This window comes from Pleurodeles waltl, chromosome 9 (genome assembly GCF_031143425.1).
Source record: "Pleurodeles waltl isolate 20211129_DDA chromosome 9, aPleWal1.hap1.20221129, whole genome shotgun sequence".
In the NCBI taxonomy this organism is placed as follows: Eukaryota; Metazoa; Chordata; class Amphibia; order Caudata; family Salamandridae; genus Pleurodeles; species Pleurodeles waltl.
In genome coordinates this window covers 541587411-541612549 of record NC_090448.1, presented here as the reverse complement: position 1 = coordinate 541612549, position 25139 = coordinate 541587411, and the positions used below count along the sequence as shown (strand labels likewise).

Genomic DNA, 25139 nt, shown 5'->3' with positions numbered 1-25139 from the left:
GTACAATGGACAATTATAAAGCAGTCTTATGTAGTGGTCAGAACCACTGACACTGCTTTAGGCTATTTGTTATATTAGCACTTTACCTAGTGGCTCAGAACTTGTGCATACATCTTGTTTTTATTAATATAAAACCAGCATTTGATTCTGTTAACTGTATAAAATCCTGGTTCTAATTAGGAAAGAAAGGGATGGACTTAGGCCGGTTACAATTGACAGACTTGCTGCAACAAAAAACAAGTTTACAAGTTAGAACCAACAGACATCAAAACAAGACTGAATGTACAACAGTTCTAGCAGAGGTAAGACAACCTAGAAAGTCATATTTACTTTACATAGTTGCAGATGATGCAGTATTCCAGGAACAAACAGACATAATGACTTATCTGCTTGTCAGAGTAATTCATTATTTTTCAATGAAGAGGCTAATCACAAATGAATCAAAAAGGAAGTTATGTTTGCTCAATGTGGATGGAAATTTAAAGTCTATTTTCAGATCAGTGTGCTACTATAAGAACAGAACGATTAATTTGATTATGGAGGCATAAGGTTTGCCAGTTCACTAAACTTAATTGGTCAGAAAGAGAAGTCTATAACTGCATTAAATTAGGTGACACGAGGAGTTAAAAGACAAAAAATGTCTAACTCCACCAGATAAAGAATGACACAGTAAATGTCAAAGCAATCACTTCAAATGTAAATATGGGAGCCAACTTTGAGGCCATATGATTGGGGGAGAGGGGGACAATAAGAAAAGGAAAATACATTCTACAAATATTTTCAGTTGTTGGGACCATGGATGCTGCTAAAGCAATTATGAATGAAGTGAATTGTAAGGATTATTATAAAAAAAATTGTGGTCCCGATGGCCTGATCTCTTGGTTGGAACTCTGTATCAAAGTGTCAACGTCTTCATGTAGGTTAACCTTATTACACTGAGAGATGCCTCTAAACTACTTTAGAGACCTAACATACACTCTGCAAGAATTGGGTTTAAAATTTACTGGACAAATCAATATATTAAATGTGAAACTGTAGCTAATGATGTTAAAGAAAGGAACTGGGAGTACAAGCTTCAAAGCACCCTAAACGTAACCCTCCCAGGCAAAGAATAAACACCTATCTAGAGACAGATGGTGAATAAGGTATTGAAACGTACCTAAAGAATGTAAGTTCCTTTCCATTATGCTCACTTTATATAAATTCACGTTGAATGGTCTGCCTTTAAATTGTCATACCACTGTTGGGAAGACAAGCGTATGTATGTGTAGTTCAATGGTAATTAAAATCATCAAGCACTTTATGTTGTTTTGTCCCCTTTACAGTGGACCTTGCACAAGATAGACTATCTCACTCTTTAGGAGATCTGGATTGCGTTCTCAAGAAGAAGCAATGTTATTCTGTTATTTGCCTAGACCAACTGTAGTGCATGATGTTGCATATCTAGGTTTTTGAAGATGACATGATAAATACAATTGAGAAAGGGGAACTGATTAAGTAAAACAAGAAAGTGATTTATGTATTATTTGATTAATCACATTTCTGTCATTTGCCATTAACCTCTGAAGGCTGGAAATAGGAGTCAATTATTAATTTTGTGAAGTACATTAATTATGGAATATTTTATGTTTAAAAACATATTAGGTTATTATAATGATGCTGCCGTTATCTAGATAGTCGACGTCAGCATTTCTGGCTTGAATTTCTAGGTACATGCATCCAATTTCATTACCACAAACACTTGAGAATAGTACTGCAAAAGGATTGAGGCAGGCCTAATTTCAAATCCACAATAATTCCCTTTGGGATGAGAATGTGATAAATATTGTTTGGGTGGTGTGGCGCAATGGTTTTGTATTGAATGCAGTTTTGCTTTATATTCATTCAGAAATTTAAAATGACTGTCTTTTGCTTTGGTGTCCTCTGCCGCCATTCTGGGAACCCTTTTGTTCTAAACGTGCCAGTAACGTGACACTGAACCAGCCTTTGGTCAACTTCTTTGCAGGGAACTTGCAATGGCTTAAAGGGAAGGCAGATATCTATGATCTTTGCAAAAAAGGTGGTGAGATTAATATTAATAACCTCCAGATGCTCAAAATTAAACATATGCCTTTTCAGGTCTGCAGATTTAGACGTCTTATAAAGTGCTTTCCAAGGACAAGTAGTCATGGGGAGTTTGCCTCTTGATTCTTGGTGTGTGGTAATCACTTTAAACTGCAAAAAGGATTAAATAGTTGTCTGCCAACTGGTCAGAATTGGGTTGTTTTTTTTCATATCCCCTGGCTTTGAACCAAAAAGGAAATAGAGCAAATGACCTAATAAATCATTGCGCATCAAATGATTGCAAGAAATGGAAAATTGCAACATCGAAAAGATAAAAGAACAGATAAAATTGAAAATGGCGACGTGAAAACAACTAACATTTGGAAAACATTTCAGCTTTCATTCCCATTGAACAACAAAACTGTAAAGAATTGTAAACATAAACGTAATATGTAGCTGATAATGTCTGTTCAATATGTGACAGAAATGATCTGCTTCATGCTGTTAAAAAATTATGAAATTGGACGTGCAGGAGCAGGAAGATAATTGTTTCACTGAAATAAAAAAAAACAATACTGCTTTTAAAGTTTTTATGGTCCTACACAACAATATTAAATGAATGCTGTGTATTACTAAAATTGGTCAGATTTGATTTAACACAATTGGACAGATTTGTGGAGCAAACAAGGATCACTTTATAACTAAATTAAGTAGTTACAAACATGAAGTATTTGTTTACCTGTTTTTACTAAGCTTTGTTATGGTTACTGGAGTCTTCTCACCAAAAGCTGGTTGACTGGCAGGAGATTCCTGATTTCTTAAAATCTGTTCCAAAAATCTCCCTTTTTCTAAAATATGAATACATGGAAACCTGGTTAATATAAACATATCCTCTAAATGTCTGAAACATTTTCAAAGAAGCATTGAATTAAAGTCATTTAGTCTCTTAATTGGTTCCAAGGCTGGAGATCTCTCTCAGGTCTCTTTCAATTTAAACCTTATGCATTTATGCAGATCTTTGAGTAGAGAACACTGCAGCTGTAACTGAATACGGTACTCCTGACATGCATGTCTGTATTTTCCGTGTGCTAATGGCACTATTACTACAGCTGCACAGGACACAATTGTATTCTAGTTATTAGAAGGTTAAGTTCAAAAGCTGAGATGTCTTTGCTTGTTCTGGGAACATCTGGTAAATATGTAATGATCGATATTGTGCTGGTTATATACTTTTGATAGAGTGAGATATCATTGTGCTGGGGTCAGCTGTGCTTTTTGTTTATTTGCTCTCTGTAATCCTTTATTTTTGGACCAATGTAAATCAAGAGAATCCCATGTTCTGTCTGCGTCCCAAATGAGTCCTCATACGTTTTTTCTCAATAACAATAGATTAGACATTAATGGTGCTACAGTGCTGTTAAAAACGAGCATGGCAGGAGTTGACAGGTGAATTAATTGTGGGCAACAAATAGCTGTTTAATTCATTTATATGAAGTCTTTGTTAAATCTTATGCTATTTTGAAGAGGTTTTGTGTTACTAGGAAGTTGCAATTCTTTATCGCCACGCCTTTAACTTCTTAAAAATTTGCATTTCGCTTCATAGCTTAGCATTTTTACTTACAGTGGAATCTTCTTCTTTACTAACGATATAGTTCAACATTTCAGTTGGAAGGCATTTGTCACAAAGGGACTGATGCATTTTACTTTTGTTAATTCAACAGTTTTGTTTGATTGTTCCAAGACCAAAGTGTTAATGAAACCTGCAGAATTCAATGGCAACAGTATTCTGCAACCATGTAATTTTGCTTGTAGTATGTTTATCAAAGGTTTTCCAGCAAAAAAGGGCAATACAAGGCACATGTTCAAACTGACATCCATTGGATAGAAAGGGCAGAACTTGTAGGCAATGAAATAGAATGCAGCAATGTCTAAGCGTACTGTGGGGCAATAAGGGTGAAAGGCACCCTATTCAGAAGAGCTGAGCTCAGTGCTGGAAAACATGCTAAAAACTCAGAAACAGAGAAACAAACATACATTTCAAAATCTAAGCTCAAGATAAGTGTCAGCGCCTTCAGTAGAGTCACTATGACAAGACTCTGCTGAAGGCAAACAGATCTACCTGGTTTGCATACCAAAGCAGGAGAAATTTAAACAGTGAAACCCAAAATTAACACCGGAATGCTGAGAAAAGGAAGAAATGGTGCACTTTCCCACATCTCTTTTGTATAAGCTGTTACAGTATTATTACAGTAGACTTTATGGGGCATCTAAGCACAGGTATTAGAACATTGGAACGTTGGCAGCTCCATTGAAAACAGTGGAGTGCTGCGGGCTTTTACTGGCCGGTAAAAGCCCGCAGCGCCAACATTCCAATGGGCTTTGTTCACAGCAGCAGCTGTGAACAAAGCCTCACGGAGCCCGAGGGGATTCTAATCCCCTCGGGCTCCGTGAACAATTTGTTTTTTTTAAGAGAACATTCTGCCCTGAGTGGCAGAATGTTCTAATAGCCTTAGAACCCGCCGTAGCGGGCTCTACCGGCTATTAAAGGCCCGCTCCCGAGTTAAATGCCCGAGCCGAAGGCTATAATAAAAACCTACTGTCTTGGTGACTCTGCTGAAGGCACTGACACTTTGATTAGTGGGTGACGGTGACATACATAAAGTGCCTACTCAGCAAATGTTTCCCAAAAAACAATAAGGAAGGTGGTCTGAGGTACTCTGAGCAACAGCCAAATGCACAATGGACCACTCACCAAAGGTTTCCACCAGCAGAGCCAGCATAGGCTCCACTGTCAGAAACAGGGTGGCTCCCCCAAAATTAAAATAAGAGCACAGCAAATGAGAGTTTGGCACACAGGTCATCCACCAAACTCTAAACATGGACAGTTGTCACAAAAAATGTCAGTCCATCTTACGATTTTCCCTTAATGCATATGTTCTATCAGTCATGAGAAAACTGGTTTGATGTAAAAAAATTATTGCCGTCAGTAGATTTTCTAAGCAAACTATTTGCCCATTGTTAAAGAAATACTCAATCCAATCCCCTAGAAAATCTATTGCTCTTTCACCCACCAAACAAACAAAATGTGTTCTAGCCTTTAATTCAACAGTCTATTGTTCTTCCCTACTTCGTCAATGTCACTGTCCGCATATAGAAAACTTTTACTATGGCTCAGCACAACTCTTTAAGCCTCTTGTTTGCAGCGGTCCTGCACAGCGGCGTGCCTGACTGTCGGTGCTGCTTGGGTAAAGGACCAAACCCTACACACCGCTGTGATTCACGGAATGTTTGCACTGAAAGCACAGAGGCTCTGAAAGACGGACTAAGCATAAATGTCGAGACTTTGGAGAAGGTGATTTTGTGATCTGGAAAATAGAGACTTGGTTAATAAGATGGACATGCGTGCATTATATTAATATCAGAGAAGTGCAGCGGTTGCTTGTTGATTGGAGAAACTCTGTGGATCTTAAATGCCGGCAGTTCATGATGGCGACAACCACTAGAAAAAGAATAATAATTCAAAACGCGTCGTGGAGCTGGATTGAACTTCAAATTAACACAGAGATTCATCTTATTATTATGAATAAATGACAAGTGCATTTGCAGTCTCTGGGAGTGCAGCGTTTTCCTCTTTCTTTGTTATATATATATATATATATATATATATATATATATATATATATATATATATATATATATATAAATATAAAACAAAAAAATGTCACCGCACTCCATGAGGTACAAGTAGCGTATATTTTATTGCAGTAACAGTGGTTGTTACTGCAATAAAATATATGCTACTTGTACCTCGTGGAGTGCGGTGAAATCCTTTTGGTATTATGTACATTTTCGGGATTGGTCCTCTTTGTCACTGGCACCGCCAGTGGAGTGCGCCGCTCAGCAACTCTTCGACCACTTTGTTCTACAATATATATATCTTCTGGTGGCTCCTTGAATTAGGATGTAGCAAATCTTGATGCACAGGACTATTCATTTTAATAAGTCCTCTTATGGACATCTCTGTCTTTCATCTTCCCCACAGAGCCCAAGAAGAGCTGGTCATCCATTCTGAATTCACATGATCTATCCATGGTGTATCTAACCGCTCTCTCGAGATGAAGACGATTATGTTTTTCTCCATAGGATACGGAAGAGGAAAGAAGGTTGGCAGGGTGATGGATTCGCTAGGTGGAAGTGAGCAACTATCTTTGGCAGGAAGGCTACCCTTGTTCTTAACACCAACTTGTCAGAAAAGAATGGTGGTTTGACACTGAAAGCCTCTAACTCACTAGAAAACGTGGCTGACTTTACAACAATCAAAAAGACTGTCTTAAAATGAGCAGTTGTAAAGGAAAATTGCGTAATGGTTCAAACACATAAGAAATGTGAGCTCGAGATTAAGGTCCCCTTTTGGCATTAAGAAGGGAAATCTATGTGAAAGCCCCTTCAAGTACTTCAGAACAATGGAAGACAAACATGGATGGCTGATCACAAAAGCAGAGAAACCCAATAAGTAACCCTTCACAGTAACATTTGCGCACCTTTGTTTTTCAAACAAAAGGGAAGCAAAAAGGTGAAATGTAGTATGTCTGACAGGTGGGCTTGCAGAGGGTCTACTGCACTGTTTATACACCATTTGAGAAACTTATTCTATCTACCTGAATATACTGTCTAGTTAGAATGTCAACGGGCACAAACTTACATGCATCACTTCAGGAGGAAAGGAAAAGAACTCAGGTTGCACTGCTCAACCGCCAGGCATATAAGAGAAGGCTTTGAAGGTTCGGATGTAGAACCTGACCCTGCGACTGCAAAAGGAGGTCTACTCACCCTACGAGAGAGATGGAGCGGAAAGCACAGGAAGAGCTGAATGAGGTCTACACACCACACTCTTTGTGGCCAGTCCCAGGTAATCAGAATTACTTGGGCCCGGTCAAGGCGAATCTTCCTCAAAATGCAAAGAATAAGTGTATGGAAGCATTTCCACAATCTGCAAGGCCCAAAGGTCTGAAGTGTTGGCCCTGCAAACTTATGGAAAAAAGGATACTCATCCTCAGAAAGGTTGAGTGGGCATGGACAAGGGGGAACTAGGACTGTTTCTCTGCAGTGGCTGGGGTAAAGGAAGAGGAGGCGGGAGAGAGAGAAGGACATGTATTCTTCCTTTGCCTTAAACTATCTATTGCTTCTACAGGGAGTAGGCTGAATCATCATTAGCATCAAAGAGGCAAGAGCTATCGAATGGGAAGTCCATTAGTGTTTTTTGGACATCTTGTGAGAAATCAGAGCTGTGCAGCCAGGCCTAGAAACACAGGGAGACAAATGTTACCATGGCCCTTGCAAGTGAGTCTGATGTGTCCAGGCCCAACTGCATCACTAGCTTTGCCTTCAGCATGACCATCCCCCACTTGTTCTGTGAAGTGGTTTTGACAGTTATCCGGCAAGTGGGGGATTACTGCCTGCAGTGTGTCCCAAAGAGTATTTACATATCCACCGAGGAGGCAGGTGTCATTTAGAGATTTAAGAGCCATGCTCTCCTCAGAAAAGGTTTTCTTAGCAAACTGCCACATCCTTTTGGATTCCCTGTCAGAGGGCACCAGACACTAGTGTAGTGTGGTCAGTTTTACGTATCGTCTGCGCATTAGCTTCAGGCTTTAGGCCTTTGTGCACTTTGCCCTGGATGTATTTTATTCATTTGCTCGCAGCTTAGAGCCTCTGTGCACTTTGCTCTAAATGCTTTTTATTCGGCTTCGTACTGTTATTTTTTAAATAACCAGTTCTACGGTCTTGTTTTATATTTCATATCACACTGTTTAGCCTACTTCAACACTGGAGTTCATTCTTGTTCACTCTGTGCTTCAGTCAAGGATACAGTCTGGTACATTGCCGATAGACGTGGTAGGAGTTTAGTCTTTGGCATTCCTGCGTAGGGACATTTTGTGATCACGCTGACATGTTAGTTATAAAAACACTTCCTTGTCCCAATACACGCAAGAGGGAGATTCCGACCAGGGAACCACAACTAGACGCTGACTGCCTCGTTGCAGATGCTGAACCAGATCACAGGCCTTTGCTCAGAAAGGCAAGTTAGAAGCTTAACATGCTGTGCTCAAAACTAGCTGAGGGAGAGTAGAAATTGTTAAACACCATGATAGCGTTGTTCTTATGTTTCAATCTCCTCGTGACTATTTCAATCCTACTGTGTTGTATGGTTCTGGTTATTGCGGCTCACGCCTTATTATCTAAAATGCAGTGGTTTTATTAAAACATTATATAAAACTTATACTGCCTTTGTCATTTGTATATGAGATCATACTGTAAATGAGAGAGTTGGTTTGGATCTGAGTGACCACGACTTCCCTGAGAAGTTCCAAAGATGTCATGCGCTCGGCTGCCCAATCATCTCTTCCCTTTTGGAGAAATGAGGCACTGCTAGTTGGCCGGAGCAAAACCGGGTTTAGGGTGACAGAGGTCCTTCCAAGTGGGTCAGACTCAGTCCCCCACACTGTGAACGATCTTGCCGCCTAGAAATCCAGTAGTCTCATTTAGGATAATGAGAGCCAACGCGACATGGCGCCGCCAACGATTGGTCTGGCTCTAATTTTTAGGTCTGGCTGACTCTCTCGGTCTCATATATATATATATTGACTCCTCGGTTCCGTAAGCGGAGACGTCCGTGGGGCTGAGGATTTCCGCCACCACGGGATAGGTACATCCTATTACTTAGTGGTTGGTTGTTCAAGCTTGAACTTTGAAAGGAAAACCCCGATAGTGGTGGGCCTTCTCTGACCTAGTGCTGTTTTTACAAATAGCGAATCCTAATGTAGTGAATATAGCGCTTAATATGCGACAACCGCTCACAGGACATCTGATAGCACATGGACTGACGGTCCGGTCACTTTTGTGGTGGACGCCCATGCAGCCTATAGAACAGAACTTTTTTATTCTTGGGTCGTGTTTCCAGCAGTTGATGGGGGTACAAACACTTTTCACGAATACACTGTTGCGAATGTCCCTGGACAATACAGGGCTTATGCATACTTAGAAATACCTTTATCTTATCAAGAACACCATAATTGGCTTGATGGCGCCCTCCCACACACAGTAGCACCGGTTAGGTTAGGTCCCTTAAGTAATGAAGGTCCTACCTGGCCTTTATTGGCTACATACACACCATATCCTGCGGTTGCTAATCTGGTAATTGCTGACGTGCGTCGTTTATATATGGATTTGGCAGCTACATACAGAAGACTGGTTCAGTTTGTCATGCAGGCATTAAATACTAATGCAGCGCGTGCTGCTCCGGCACACCCACAAGCAGTGGTTCCGGGTATTAATCCGGCCACTGTACACTCAGTTATGGGTAAAGTACCGGCTAAACGTGAGGAAACTCCATTTTGGCTGGCGCAAAAAATTAATACGCTGGAAGCAGTATTTCCCCATACGGGACCTCAGGATAAACATAGAATATTGACGATGTGTTTGCCGTATGGGATGGTTCCTCCGGTGGACCTTTGTAATACTTGGGGCACGGTATTTGCCGCGCTCTACACTACGGCACACGGTACACCGACATTAGCTAATTTACCGGAGGTGCTTAAACAAATTCAAGATGAATATGGGGCTGCCCCTGCCTTAGATTTGGGCATGCAGTTGATGGGCAATTTTGCCGCAGTTTCTTCTATTATTTTGAGTAATCTCAAGGGAGAGGCAGTAGCACTAGCAGTGCGAATGCGTCTTCGGGACGTTCCGCAGATTAATCAAGAGCGGGAACTCCCGAGAATAATTGCAGAAACATATTCTAGTATTGGTCGCGACAGCCTAGGGGCTAGACCACAAAAACCCCAATTACAGGGTAAAAATAATAAAGACAATGCTAAACAACAGCAACCTGAGGGTACTAAAAAGCGCTGGGAAAAGAAACAACAGCAAACACCTAAGAAAGATCGGGGGCAGTCTCTGCAACCGGAGACCCCACAGAATAGGTATAATCTCAGGAATAGGGATAATTTGAAGACACCTGATAGATATCAATATACTGATAAACGCCAATCTCGTTCCTTTCAGGACTCCTAGTACAAGAGAAGTGAGAGAGGTGGGTGGTCAGAGCGGAGAACTGAGTACGTGAAACCGAGACAGGAATCACAACACTCAACGGAGGTTTCTACTAAACAGGAAGAGAAACCACTCCAACAAAAACAACAATTTAAAAAGAAGAAAGTGGCGGCAGTCTCAGTTAGACATGCCGCTCAAGAAGAGAGTTCTCTTGACGAACAAGACATGGGCGTTGGCACTGTTAGACAGCGCGGCAGAGGTCACAATAGTTCGCCGGAGTCTTCTAGAGCATCTGGAGGTGAAAGCAACTGATGACTTCATACAAGTCGAAACGGCAGATATGCGAGTCTCTGATCCTGACAGGGTATATAAAGTAACTCTGCAATTAGAAGGGGACATTGATCGCATTGTACATGCCATCTTTTGGGACCATGTGGTAAAATCATATGACGTTCTACTGGCCGAACAAGATTGGCCGCCTGACTTTGTACGCGACTGTCCGGTTGGGGAAGAGGTTATTACACCTTCCTTCTCACCACTTGTTCCGAGAGAACTAGCGAAGTCCTACAGTGAAACATGGGCTCTAGCACAAGCCCCCGCCCTATATAGAAATAACGTGGGGTGGGATAGGCAATCACCTTATCATGTAATTCCAATAAAGGGTGAACCTCAGCCGCAGCCGCAGTATCCTATCAAATTTGAGGCAAGGGCATCGGTTAGGAAAATTCTTACACAATTGGAGTACCAGGGTGTAATTGAACCCTGTGTCTCGCCGATGAATAATCCCTTATTTCCAGTTGTTAAACCAGACCATTCATATAGGATAGTGGTGGATTACAGACACTTAAATGGACATACACGCACATATGCAATACAGAATTCACATAGCGCAGCGCTTATGAATAATATAGTGCGTAAAAAATACAAAACTACATTGGATATCTCGAATGGATTTTTCTGCCAAAATATAGCGCCCGAAAGTCGGGGCTATACCAGTTTCAGTGTGTTTGGCTCTCAGAAAAAGTTTTGTTGTTTGCCTCAGGGGTATAAGAATAGCCCAGGACTATTTTCAGCTCGTGTAACTGAAATTCTGCACGAGTTGGACCCTGAAGCGTTATCATATGTTGATGATATATATTTGACGGATGATGAGATTCTGCAGCATCTAAAGCGTGTAGCACGTATTGTTGTGGGGTTTGCTGAAATTGGATATAAGTTTAATTTTAAGAAGTCAAAGATTGCCTTCCTCAGCGTCATTTTCCTGGGATATGAGTTGTCGGATGAGGGCAAGAGCTTAGCGCCACATTTTTTGGAGAGATGTGCTCAATTGCAGCCTCCTAATACGGTTCGGAAGCTCCAGTCATTGTTGGGGTTTCTGAATTTTGGCAGAACTTACATTCCTGATTATGCTATGCGTATAAAACCCTTATACGAATTGATTCACCCAAATTTTTCGAGTAGATTTTGGACGATTGAGCATACACATATACTACGAGATTTGCAAACTGATCTCTTAGCGGTTAAACATCTACACACACAGGACAATAAAACGCATTTAGTCATCAGGGTGATACCTGGGGCTGTTGGGTTTACGTATGTCACCTTTAATGAGGGTGAGACAGTCCCGATAGCATACAAGTTCCACTTGTATTCTGCTGCAGAACAACGATTTGCACAAACTGAGAAAATACTCACTGCAGTACAGATGGCTGTGATTAAAGAAAGACCTCTTGCCCAGGGCCAACGCATCATTGTCGTTTCCCCGATTCCAGCCTTAGAGGCTGTTACCAAAGCGAGTGTTCCTAATTCGAAAGCTCTACACCCGCGATGGATACAATGGGCTACGTCCTTGACAGCCACTGACGTAGATTACATATTTGACCCTAAACTGCAGACTCAAGAATTTCTTCAATATGAAATGGAGTACCCAGCTCCCGCTGGCACATTGCCTATTGACCAATATGAAGTGGTCATGTGCACCGATGGCTCTGCACAACCAGCGGTTGGGACTAAACAACAGTATTCTGCTGCATGTGCGGTGGTGAGCGGCACTATGGAGGGGGAAGTGTTCTGCCCCCGACATACTTATACAAAGACCTTGGGAGATTATACTGCACAGTTGGCTGAGCTCAAAGCTCTATTGTTAGCATTGGAACACGCGGATCCAGCTATACTAACTTTGCTGGTCTGTGACTCCTACTACTGTGTTCAATCTTTCAATGAATATTTGCACTACTGGAGGTTGAATGGGTTCAGAGATTCTAAAGGCAACACCATTAAACACAAATTGCTGTGGGGGAAGGTTGCGAATCTGAAGGAAACGCTTCCTAAAGTCCATGTTGTACATACGCTTGGACACCAGCGCGTTGGAATACACGTTGCTGGGAACACTTTGGCTGATGAAGCCGCAAAGTTGGCAGTGGCTGTCGCCACTGTGGCCGCAGTGACTCGTTCGAGTTCCAAACCAGACACAGAGATTTTGGCTGCCATAAAAGCTACGGCTGATGGCACGCCATTTCCTAAAGGATTCCCTTCTAAATATAGTTACTGCTTGGGTAGTATGCTAAATGCTGTTGTTAAAATTCCAGGCGTTGGTGGACGTGAAATGCCAAATAAAATTGAGCGACCTCGATTAATATCTGCGGCACATGAGGGGGCGGCATCTGCACATGCTGGTGTGGCTGCCACGATTTCACTTTTACAGGCTCGTTACTGGTGGCCTGGTCTCTATAAGGAGACGAAGCAGTATGTCCTTTGTTGTGATGTCTGTCAACAAATTAAAGCTTCGACGGCTAGACGCCCGCAGCAGACGCCCCTTCTGATTTCAAATAAACCTTTACAGTGTGTGTACTTGGACCACTGTGGTCCGCTGACGCCAGATAGTGCATACAAATATATATTGGTTGCTGTAGATTCGTGCTCCAGATTTGTGTGGGTCTGGCCACAGCGCTCGGCTGACGCTCGGACTGTTATTAAAGATTTGCCCATCTTTGTTGATACATTTGCAGTTGCGGCTTTTCATTTGGTCCAGGGTCTTGCTTTTGCCTCTAAGGCATTCAGGGACATCATGGCTTCGTTAGGGGTCTAACTCCAATTCTCGTCTCCATTTCATCCCGAGGGAAATTCTGGCATGGAGCGTTTAAATCGTGATTTAAAGCAATCCTTAACGGCCAGAGTTATAGGTATGGGTCGTAGTTGGCTAGCCCACCTGTATGGAGTACAGAGAGCACTTAATAACTTGCCTAGAAGGTCCCTAGGGGGGTCGTACTTCATATGAGTGCCTGTTTGGAACACGAATGTATGTTCCTGATCTAGATGGTCCTGGTGTGGAAGCGGCAGATACGCCCTTTGACATAAATGATTGTGTCAGTGTTTTGCAGGATTTACAACAATTCCGTGAAGATAACTCTTCTGCAAGTGCTGCCTCCTCAGGAATTAAGGATGAGCCAGTAACGTCTACTGGTTGGATAACCAGGATTGGGGATCTAGTGCGTGAAAAGGTCGCAATAAAGAAAGAATTTGGTCCTTCTTATCGAGCACCTGCCCCTGTGTTAGGGGTTAGCGGCACGAGAACTGTGATTTTACTGCCGCTGCACAGGGCCAAAGGAAATCGCTTTGTTTCCATTGATAATGTCAAGTTACAACATGTGGCCGATTCTGCACAGCAGACCAAGAGGGACACCCAGTAGTTCCGGAATCCCTCTCACTACTGGGGAAGAAGTCCCGCTGCAGGTGATCTGCACCAATGCTGTTTCCTCTCCGAGCTTGGGGAGGGTGGAAGCTGATCTTGCGATTGTTCCACAGACGACGATTAATTTGGAATCTTTTGATCAAGTTGCTGTATGTTCTACTGATATTTCTGAACATGTGGTTTACAGTGTGCCAAGGCGAGAGCCCCCATCTGCTTCTTTGTTCACTGTTGCACCTTTTGCAAGAACTGCCTCTGGCTGCTTCAACGACACTGATGATGCCGTGTCGGACTCCTCGTCCTCACTATCTTCAATCCGAGGTCCACGTAAGCTGCTGTGTTGGCTTAAACGCACATATTTTGTTTTTCCTTGGAACTATTTGTGGCTTTTTATGGCTGTAATGACTATTTTTTTGTGGTTGGGATTTGTGGTTACTTTTTTTCTGGTAATACATGGTCATTTTCTTCCTGAACGATCTGACATTGAGCACGTGGAGACGGTGTTGAAACCACATTTTTCGTCTCATATGGTTCGAAGAGACTTGTCCAATGTAAACATTTCTGCAATACTGATTCCGGATGGGATTGTGTGGGATACAGTAATGTTCGATATATATGGTCCTACTGAATTGATTCAAATACCGCATGTTCTCAAATTATCTATGAATGATATTGTTATACCAGGCATTGTTTCTGATGATTGGGATGTGAAGACAGTAGATTCTATGCTGACAGAATTGCAATATTATACTGTCTATGACGATGCTTACCTATTTAGAGATAATCATGGTAACATGTTTTGCTACAACTATTATGGACACCACTATATTCATAAAGCTAGTAGCCCTAAGTCCATATTTGAATATGTGCAATGGGAACATTGCCCAACTCCTCCACAGGGGAGTTCGAAAACGTATTATGATAAATTTGCATATTTTTCTGGGCATAACCAACATAATGCTAAGTCTTACTATTTTAAAGTTACTCCGTATGCTAATAAGCAGATGTTATTGACCGATACTAAATTACTGTATTCAAATTTGTTTGTATCTAAACTTTCGGTTGAGGGGTATGAATATTGGTCCAAGACTGTTGATTTAAAAAGTGTCTGGGGAACGAAAAATTGGCAAATGCAAGCCAGGGACACATTATTTAGGGCATGTATTATCCCTGTACAGATGATTTTCCTCAATGACACAGTACAACAGACTAGCTGTTTGGGCTTAGCAACGATTAGAGAGTTGAATTTGCCTGGTATGCCTGTCCCTTCCAAATTGAACAATTGGCAGCGATATGTTAATGCCACGTTTAGTGAGTTTACACACTGGGTCCAGAATGGTACGCTTAACACTTCATTGATACATCCGGGCGGGTGGTTATTATGGCCTGTGGACACTAATAGGTGTCATCAACGTTTTGTCACCTCTTCAGGGGGGTTCAGGACTAGTAGGGCTGACCCTCGCTACATATCACCAGAACATGCTGATATCATAACTACATACAGCGTGGGAAAGCTTTGTCAGCAATGGTTAAAATCATCCTCGCTGGATGCAGTTAAATCACATCTCACGTTGCTGTCTAATGATACTGACTTGCAAGATTTTTTGTCAGGACCAAAGAGGCCACGGAAGAAACGTTTTTTATATGAAGTATATAATGAGATTTGGAAGCTTTCACAACAAGAGGCAGCGGCCCGGTTGAGACAAATTGATCAGGAAAACCTGATACAGGCTTTGTCTGTTGAGGATAATGGGATGCATACCCTTTCTGACCGTGTTTACACAATTGACAGCATTGTTTCCTCTGCTATAGACATTATTAAATCAGATATGTCTTCTTTATATCATGGGCAGAGTCAGACGCGGTCCATCATGCAGCTGGGTTGGACTCTACAGACCTTGAAGGCAGGTCGCTTTCCGTGGCAGCATATTCGTGCCAGGGAGATCTTGGTTTCCTTTAATTTGACTCGTCAACAACAGCTGATGGCTAAAAAGGAAGCGACGTATGTTATGTTAAATATTGAAAAATTTGAAAAACTGCCTTTTACGGTTGCTGAGATTCCGTCAGCTGAGTGGTTGATTCATGGGGTTATTAATTTGCCTATCTCCACTCTGCAGTTTACTTCTTGTTTGAAGCACATTCCGGTGGGTAGATACGAACAGTTGGGAGACAGTTACATACACGAGGTGTGGGAGCTTCCCTTTCTATACAGATGTATTAATGGTCTGAGGGAGGTTTTTCTTAGCGGTAGCGAATGCGAAACTTCTGTCAGCCATTCCATGGTTTGTAAACAGCTGTCCTTGCACGGGGCGTGTAACGCTTCGATTGCTTACTTAGCTTGTTATCTGAAGGGAGTTCCAGTCCCAGTTATTAAAAACACTTTCCAGGTGCTTTCTAACGGCAGTTACATTGTTCTTAACAGCAAACACTGTTGTGGCATGCGTGCCGGAATAGTTTACGTAGTCGTTGTCACCAAGGCCGTTACGTGCTGCGGGAATGTGTTGTTTCCCCCCACTCAAATTAGGGAGGTAGCAGACATCTGGCCTCATATTGCTACTTCCAAGGTAAATTTCGACAAGTTGAGTCGACTAAAGGCTTTATTGTTTCAAAAGCATGTGGCCCTTACATCTGCTAGCGAGACCTACGCACTTCAGGTGGCAAGGTCATCAGCGGAAATACAGTCCCTTTTGAATACTAACTTTCCGAGTCACTTTGGTGAACTTGTGGGACGTATATTTAATGCGTCCAGCGCTGCTGGAATTGCACATTTTTTCAAAGCCGTTGGTGTTGGTTTTGCTCACACCTTCTCTTCCATATTCGGTTTAATACCTTCGGCTATACACTCTATATTCGGAAGCATTTTTGGGGGTTTCCCGATTACTTTGGCTTTATTGGCTGGAGTCTTGCTATTGCTGCTGTTCTTCCGCAATGGCTGTCCCGCCACAACAAGATCCTATATTGATGGTCCCGTCGGAGCAGCTGTGTCGTGAACGTATGTTGCGACATTTTGGAGCAACACTCCTGGGACATTTGGAGTGTGACTGGTCTCTGACATTCCGGCCAGTTTTGGATTGTGTGCAACCTGTGTTTCGGTGCCTCTGGTGCTCGTTTGAACATGCACTGGCTCTCTGTCTCTCGCTGCAGCACCCTCCAGTGGTCGATCATGATCTGTTGATTTTCCCCGATTAGAGCTCATTCCCAGACTTGTGTACTACGGTTGCGTTTGCTTCGTGAGGCGACTTATGAGATTCCCTTTCTGGAGAAGGATGGTATTGTCTCATTCATAGGCCCTGCACGGGATGCCGTCCTGGATGGTTTGGGGGCTTTGGAACACACCTGCTCCATGGTACTTTTTGGCGTGGATCTTCTGATCTTGACATATATCGAAGTGGAGGAACTCCTGCTTTCTATTGCTTCTGTCTGACAATTGGATTTTTTTTTTTTTTCTCACAGATTGACATTATATTGAATTTGGCTTTATTGTCACATGCTTCCCAAATTTATGACTTTGTGGTCCTCTGACCTTGTCGAAATATATATGTATATTTTTATATTGTTTATATCTGGGGCATATTTTTATATTATTGAAACCACTTGCTACCGACAAGGGGAGGGTGTAGTGTGGTCAGTTTTACGTATCGTCTGTGCATTAGCTTCAGGCTTTAGGCCTTTGTGCACTTTGCCCTGGATGTATTTTATTCATTTGCTCGCAGCTTAGAGCCTCTGTGCACTTTGCTCTAAATGCTTTTTATTCGGCTTCGTACTGTTATTTTTTAAATAACCAGTTCTACGGTCTTGTTTTATATTTCATATCACACTGTTTAGCCTACTTCAACATTGGAGTTCATTCTTGTTCACTCTGTGCTTCAGTCAAGGATACAGTCTGGTACATTGCCGATAGACGTGGTAGGAGTTTAGTCTTTGGCATTCCTGCGTAGGGACATTTTGTGATCACGCTGACATGTTAGTTATAAAAACACTTCCTTGTCCCAATACACGCAAGAGGGAGATTCCGACCAGGGAACCACAACTAGACGCTGACTGCCTCGTTGCAGATGCTGAACCAGATCACAGGCCTTTGCTCAGGTATGAGGGCTGATGTCTCCCAGGGGATTCAGAAAGGCAAGTTAGAAGCTTAACATGCTGTGCTCAAAATAGAACTAGCTGAGGGAGAGTAGAAATTGTTAAACACCATGATAGCGTTGTTCTTATGTTTCACTCTCCTCATGACTATTTCAATCCTACTGTGTTGTATGGTTCTGGTTATTGCAGCTCACGCCTTATTATCTAAAATGCAGTCATTTTATTAAAACATTATATAAAACTTATACTGCCTTTGTCATTTGTATATGGGATCATACTGTAAATGAGAGAGTTGGTTTGGATCTGAGTGACCACGACTTCCCTGAGAAGTTCCAAAGATGTCATGCGCTCGGCTGCCCAATCATCTCTTCCCTTTTGGAGAAATGAGGCACTGCTAGTTGGCCGGAGCAAAACCGGGTTTAGGGTGACAGAGGTCCTTCCAAGTGGGTCAGACTCAGTCCCCCACACTGTGAACGATCTTGCCGCCTAGAAATCCAGTAGTCTCATTTAGGATAATGAGAGCCCACGCGACACTAGCTTTGATGAACAGGAGGCTTGCAACATTAGGCTTTCAGGAGACAGGTCAGAAAACTGGATCCCCTGGAGTAGGTATATAGCGCCTTGCTAGGGACTTGGAGACTGCAGTGCAAGTCGTCAATAATGTACAGTGGTAGGCCTGAAGTAAAAGGGCTTTAAATCTGGCAGACATCCAGCATCTCTGACATCACAGGTTCTTTGAAGAGGAATCTCTAACCTACTCCTTCTCTAACCTACTCCTTCTGCTTTGCTAATATAATGTACTGGAGGGATCTTGCCCCTTACAAACTGAGATTGCTTCCCCTGGGGAAGAAAAAGCTTCAAAGAAAAACAGATAGTTTGATTTCCAGCTTGCTTACATGGAGACAATATATCCAAAGACATTGTATGCAACAGATAAAAAAATCATTCTAGTCCGCTTCCCATGCAATTGGTAATGATTCTGTCATCAGTCGTCTTGTGTGAGAGTTTCCTATATAATTGTTCCACTGATCACTCACACACAAAAATCTCACCCACAGCCTCAATGAAGGCTTTAAATAAATACAAGATTCTATGAGGCCCATCAGACAGAGATATTGAATTGATGACAAACCCACTGCATATACAAATTAAGGTAACATCCCTAAAACGTTGTTTATCCTACCCACAAGGGGAAGAAAAATGTGAGCCCAAAGTTTATTCAATACCGGCTCTTATAATCACAGTAATTTAGTATCCAAGAGGACTTCTCAAGATTCACTGAAAAACAAGATATAATGGAAGGTTTGGCCTGTCTGAAATTAATCTCGGCCAGTGCTCAAGAGAAAGGCTTCATAACTCAATCACTGAATGACAGGTATGTGTAAGTTTCTCCACTACAAAAGTGATCTACAAACGTTTTGGGAAGCCGGTTCACATTAAAGTTAGTTTGACTGGAAGGACTGAAAACCGAAAACGCTCTTTAACTGCAGCTTATAGGCACTTCCTGAGTCACGGTTTGAACACAAAGCAGACATCCTATAGTTAAAAGAGAGCAGGCAATCCTAGAAGAATAATACCTAAAGCAATTGTAGAAGAGCCATCATTTTTAAATTTGCTCCATGATGAATTTGCTCAGAAAGTGAAGGTACAGAATTAGTCTTAAAGTGCCTTCTGGAATTATTTTTACTGTGCAAATGGCACCTTTTCAGTTGCAGTTTTTGAGAGTAACACACTTAGGGCCAGATGTAGCAAAGGGTTTGCGCCTCGCAAACGGCGAAAAACGCCGTTTGCGAGGCGCAAAAGCCTCTCTGCTATGCAGAAATGCATTTTGCGAGTCGGATCTGACTCGCAAAATGCATTTCCAACTCGCAAATAGGAAGGGGTGTTCCCTTCCTATTTGCGACTCGCAATGCTATGCAATTTCATTTGCGCCCGCGAAAGCGGTCGCAAATGAAATCGCTGTTACCATCCACTTGAAGTGGATGGTAACCCATTCGCAAACGGGAAGGGGTCCCCATGGGACCCCTTCCCCTTTGTGAATGATCACAAAAACTATTTTTCAGAGCAGGTAGTGGTCCTATGGACCACTACCTGCTCTGAAAAATACCGAAACAAAAGGTTTCGGTTTTTTTTTCTAAGTGCAGCTCGTTTTCCTTTAAGGAAAACGGGCTGCAGATAGAAAAAAAAAAAACTGCTTTTTTAAAAAGCAGTCACGGACATGGTGGTCTGCTGTCTCCAGCAGGCCACCATCCCCGTGAGTGCCCATACTCGCAATGGGGTCGCAAACTGCGACCCACCTCATAAATATTTATGAGGTGGGTCTTTGCGACCCCATTGCGAGTTGCAGAAGGTGTCTGAGACACCTTTCTGCATAGCAAATTGCGACTTGCAATTTGTGAGTCGCACAGACTCGCAAATTGCAAGTCGCAATTTGCTTTTTTCCTACATCTGGCCCTTAGCTCTTTAATCAAGATGGTGATGAAGATTGGAGGAGGACAGAGGTGGTGGTCTTCTGAATTCAAAGTAGTGCCCACTTTGAACTATGGCAGGACACACGATCCAAAGTATTCTCCTTCCACTTTTCCTATCACTTATCCTCCAACCAAAGGCAGGTCATACGGTTTGGAAACCAACCTTGAAAGTCTATAGTATTTAAGACACCACTGCCCTGGAGGAATGAAAAAAAAATATTTTGCACTGGCATTTATACTGGATGTCTTAGTCAAGAACGCTGCAGTATTGAGCAGCCTTGAAACCAATGAAACTCTTGATTAAACTGTCTGGCCAAAAACAATAGAACTAAAAACCAAATAAGTCATTTCTGTCTAAACCACACAAGGGAAGGATTAGCTTTCTCTCTGTTGTGATATTGGTATTTTGACCACTGACCGTGTCGCACCACTTTGCACTTGGCCTAGCTGTCCACCGTCACAATAGTGATCACCAGTTACAGACTCCATCAGCGTAGCCTTAGCTCCACTGCCACGTTAAAGGTACAAGTAGTTTTCCGTACAAAACATGTTATGCAACGTGTTTTCTATTCTGCGTGTTCTTTTTCTCACCGAAGAGCTAGGACATAAGGTGGAGGAGTCAGTGAGCGAGATAAGGATGTACTAGACTGATGTTTATGGTACTACTGGGAACGGTTTGGTTTTGGGAAAGACACCTCGGGATTTTGGCCAAGTCCCTACGTGTTTCTTTCAAAGCTGACCTAAAACAGCCAGCCTTTTTTAATACTTCTTGCGCAGCAGGAGGGGATTTTCCAGAAAGCGCCTTCCTTATTTGTTTAAAAATATATAGGAGATCCAGGTCGACAGTGGGAGATTCAGAGACCTCAATTAGGATTTTAGACGTTGAATGCCTGAGATATATTTCCCGTGAGGGTAGAGTTTACTCTTTCTCATCTCAGACGAACGGGGTCGTCGGCTTGCTGGCAGAAGAAAGATGAAGCACCAGACAGGCTGATGTATTTTTATTAATTATTTGCTTTGCATTATGTATGAATATATATATACATATGTCAATATAAGTGTTAGTATCCTTGCATGTATATATTTGCTGTTTATAGATTGAAGATTCTTTGTACATGGTCTTACTTCATTGTTGCACATTTTAAAAGTACACTTTTGGCTATTCAAGCCTTCCTTCACGAGCCTTGCGAAACATTATAATAAATGTCTTCTTCAAATTAAGAAGTGCATTCCAAGAATCTTTTTGACTCCTTTCAGTGTGTGTGTGTCAGTCAAAAGTAAAGCAAAACACTCTCCTAACAGTATTTCCCTCCCAACGGTCACATTCATTAGGTTTCCCTAGAGATCACCTGAAAACCCAGTTGAGCACATCCAGCCATTCGTCAGAACAACCAAGCTGTGTCATCAATTTTGCTATGGGGTCTGTAACGTCAAACCCAGTTTTAATACATGCTTGGATACTATAGACTGCATTTGGTTTAATCATTATTAATAAATTGTGGACTACCAGGATTACATATGTTGGATACTGTGTCAGGAATTTTGGGTTTCAGGAGGACTGCATGAATCCCACAGACTCAGACCTTGATACACTCTCCTTATCCTTATGCACCTCATCCACTGGCGACATAAATACCGATACTATAGTTATATGGGGTGAACAACATACAATAAGATGCAAATATTATCAAATAAAATATATAGGTCATCCCTGGTATGGTCTAACCGTTAGCCTCTCCAATACACACAAGTGTTATCTAAAGTGAACTGTACACAAATATTTACAAAACGACTAGCTGCAGTGGCCCAGAAAAGAGACAAAGTTAAATTATACTGCCTGCCAAAACTAGGGCCTTTCTTGTCAGCAAGAGGGGCTTTTTAAGAAGTTAGAATACAGTGTGAAATGTCTAATTCCACAGAACAGACCGAGTGGGAGTGGTGTCTAAATGCCCACTTAATTGTTAAGTGCTTGAACGTTAAAGTTACTGCCCAAGAAAAAAGTCAAGAGATTTCACACAATCCCTAATAGTAGGATTGTAGTTTAGCCCCGAGTGAGCTGAGCCAACTTTTGCTGGTTTCGCTTAAGGTGGAGATGCGACATCCAACCTTGATTATCTTCAAGAACATGAGCCATAAATTCAGCAGCATTGTGGAAGAGGTTTTCATACAGAGTTAATTATTGTTGACATAAATGTGATGTGAGATGTTAGAGTAAGTGTGGATGGAAGCAATTAGGGAGCAGGAGATTACACAGAGCCTTGGGGAACCCCTTATTGTAGGGTCACAGAGTTAGGGCAAAAGTTAGCCATGTTTATGTATCAACAACGGTCATCTAAGCATGATGAGAACTAACTGAGCACTGGGACACTTAGACCATTTCTACCTTTGAGGATTTTAAAGAGAGTGGCTTTATTCACTATGTTGAAAGCTGTTAGAGGGTCAAGATGTATGCTGAGGGAAGAGTCACCTTATCCAGAATAAACAAAGTGTCATCTGCTGTTTGTAAAGTGATAGTCTCTGTGTTGCATGTTGTCCTGAAGCAGGACTGAACTTAGCATAGAAGTTCCTTTTCCCTCCTTTTTCTCTATGCAGATGATACCCAAATCTTTCTTGCGTTTTCTGACTTCATGCCTAATTTCCAAATATATTCTCAAGCTGACTCAATGCCAATCCACTGTTGATTGGTAGGCAGCCTCCTCATTTATGTAAATTCAATCATAAATGATCTATTTGCCTAAAGCATGACATCTTTCAGTTAACCAACACAATAAAAGGTGCCCAATATAAGTTATCTTGCATGTCATTTCATGTCATGGAGCCAGACACAGATCTCCTAATCATTCTCCAGAAAACTCGACTATTATCAGCTAACAGTCTATTAGCAGGATTCTTTTAACTCCTGCCTCACTGGGCAACATAATAAAATGGATCTGCCTTTGACAGCTCTAAGCGAGCTGACTGTCAGCTAAATAAAGTGCTCGTTTAAAGCATTTTGTTCCTGATCTTAAAATATATAAAATGCACCTCGCCAAAGTACCTCCCTCAACTTCTGTGCTGATATGTCCTTGCAAATTATGCTCTGAAGAAGTGAAAAGTGTCTGATAACTGAACAAACTGGAGACTGGGAAAGGTGCGAGTAAAGCTGGTACTCTCCCTCACAACCAAATCTCCTTTAAGATGAAGAGGAAATGCTTATTTTCTCTGATGTTTGGCATAGCTCCTTGTTGCAAGGAGAGGCAACTCTCTCTTTTGGAGGCTGACTGTTTTTTGGAGAAATTTTCCTTCCTGAGAGATATGGAATTTGACCACTCTGTCAGACCGGGCTGTGCTAAGGAATATTTTGCCTCTCTTTCACGGGCAGAGTACATTAACAGATGCTTGCCCTTAGAGGTAGAACCATATTCTCCCCGCAAAAACTGTAAACATGTCATACTTTGGTCACAACAATTGGTGCCATGTACAAATTCGAGGTCTTAGGGAGACACTTGCTCAGACATTAAGAATAATAGTTTTCTGACAAAAAAAGAAAGCACCCTCACGAAAAGAGGGCAAAAAATGTTGGCAACCAATAGGAGCTCTAGATCCTCACCAAAGTGGGTGATCACACTATGGGCCTGCAACACTATATGCATTGGACAAACGCTGATCTGGGGCTGAGGATGCAGCACACATGCCCGGACCTACCTGGCAGTTTGGGCTTGACTTTCCTTTTATGGCAGCCTAAGAATAATTTGCATACCATTGATCCCTGTTTATAATGGCATGGAGAGACAAATACTGGGGATTAATGCAGCCAGGTAAGAGTAGCTGGGACCAATTCAAACATACCATCTGTATCCTTTTTTCCTCACTGGAGCCCTGACAGCATCTTCTGGCATGTGCAGGAAGCTATTACTGTCAAAACTTTGCAAGAACCAGTCTGGCCATGGGGGACAAACTGGGGATATAAAGAAGAGGGATTTGAGGAAAGGATTGATTACTATAATAAAGCCTTTTTTCTTTCACAGGAATATCATTCACTGGACATGGGCTTTTAATGAGCTATAACTGGTATACTGTGCATGGCCCCAAACCTATACCACTTTCAGATTTACCCTTGGAAAGCCACCTACACAAAGCAGTCATGAACAACCAATTACACACAACAGCAGCTAGGGCCCTGGTGCATTAGGCTGAAACAATAGCAACAAACTAGGATACTACTCAGTTCTCTCTAACTTCCCCTGGACCACAAGAAAAGACTTGACATGCATCCTGCTCGAGTACTAGAGATCGAAGCAAACTTTGGTACTTGAACTGTTACGTAGTCCTTGTTAAATCTACATGTGAAAGCAAACACAATATGTTCCATTAAAAAGGTGGAACAAAAACTCATGTGCTGAATCCAGTTCTGCATTGACGATTTGCCAAGCTAAGTAAAAAATGAGAAAAAGAGCAGGCATCTGTAACAGTGTTACATTCAAGCATGATAAGTGACGCCAATCCTTATTTACCGTGATGGAACTTTAAAAAAAAAAAAAAAGAAAATTGCATTATGCAAAAAAATTTCAGGGAATTAACATTTTCAAACCTATTGTGCGTCCTGGAATACCATCAGTGTCCCTAAAATAACAAATTATTTTTTCTAATCCTCATAATCAGGTTCACGCTGCTCAACAGAGCAACCACATTCTGAACAGTGCTGTGGATATAAACAGGTAGATTTGTGAGGAAAAAGGCAAAACTTTGTAAGAAAAAAACATTTTAAGGATCTACATGTTTTGTGGTATGGCTATTCGTCAAAAATGTAATTGTTATCATCT

At 41.8% G+C, this 25139-nt stretch overlaps 1 protein-coding gene across 3 annotated transcripts in view; it reads right to left on the bottom strand.

The window, feature by feature from the left end:
* The window catches only part of KIAA0586 (KIAA0586 ortholog), a 587996-nt gene that overhangs the window by 490277 nt on the left and 72580 nt on the right, over window positions 1-25139 (bottom strand). For all 3 annotated transcript variants that reach the window (XM_069207463.1, XM_069207462.1, XM_069207464.1), the window contains exon 9: window positions 2783-2891. In XM_069207463.1, the coding sequence (XP_069063564.1) occupies window positions 2783-2891 (109 nt within the window). The remainder of the gene's footprint in view (window positions 1-2782; window positions 2892-25139) is intronic.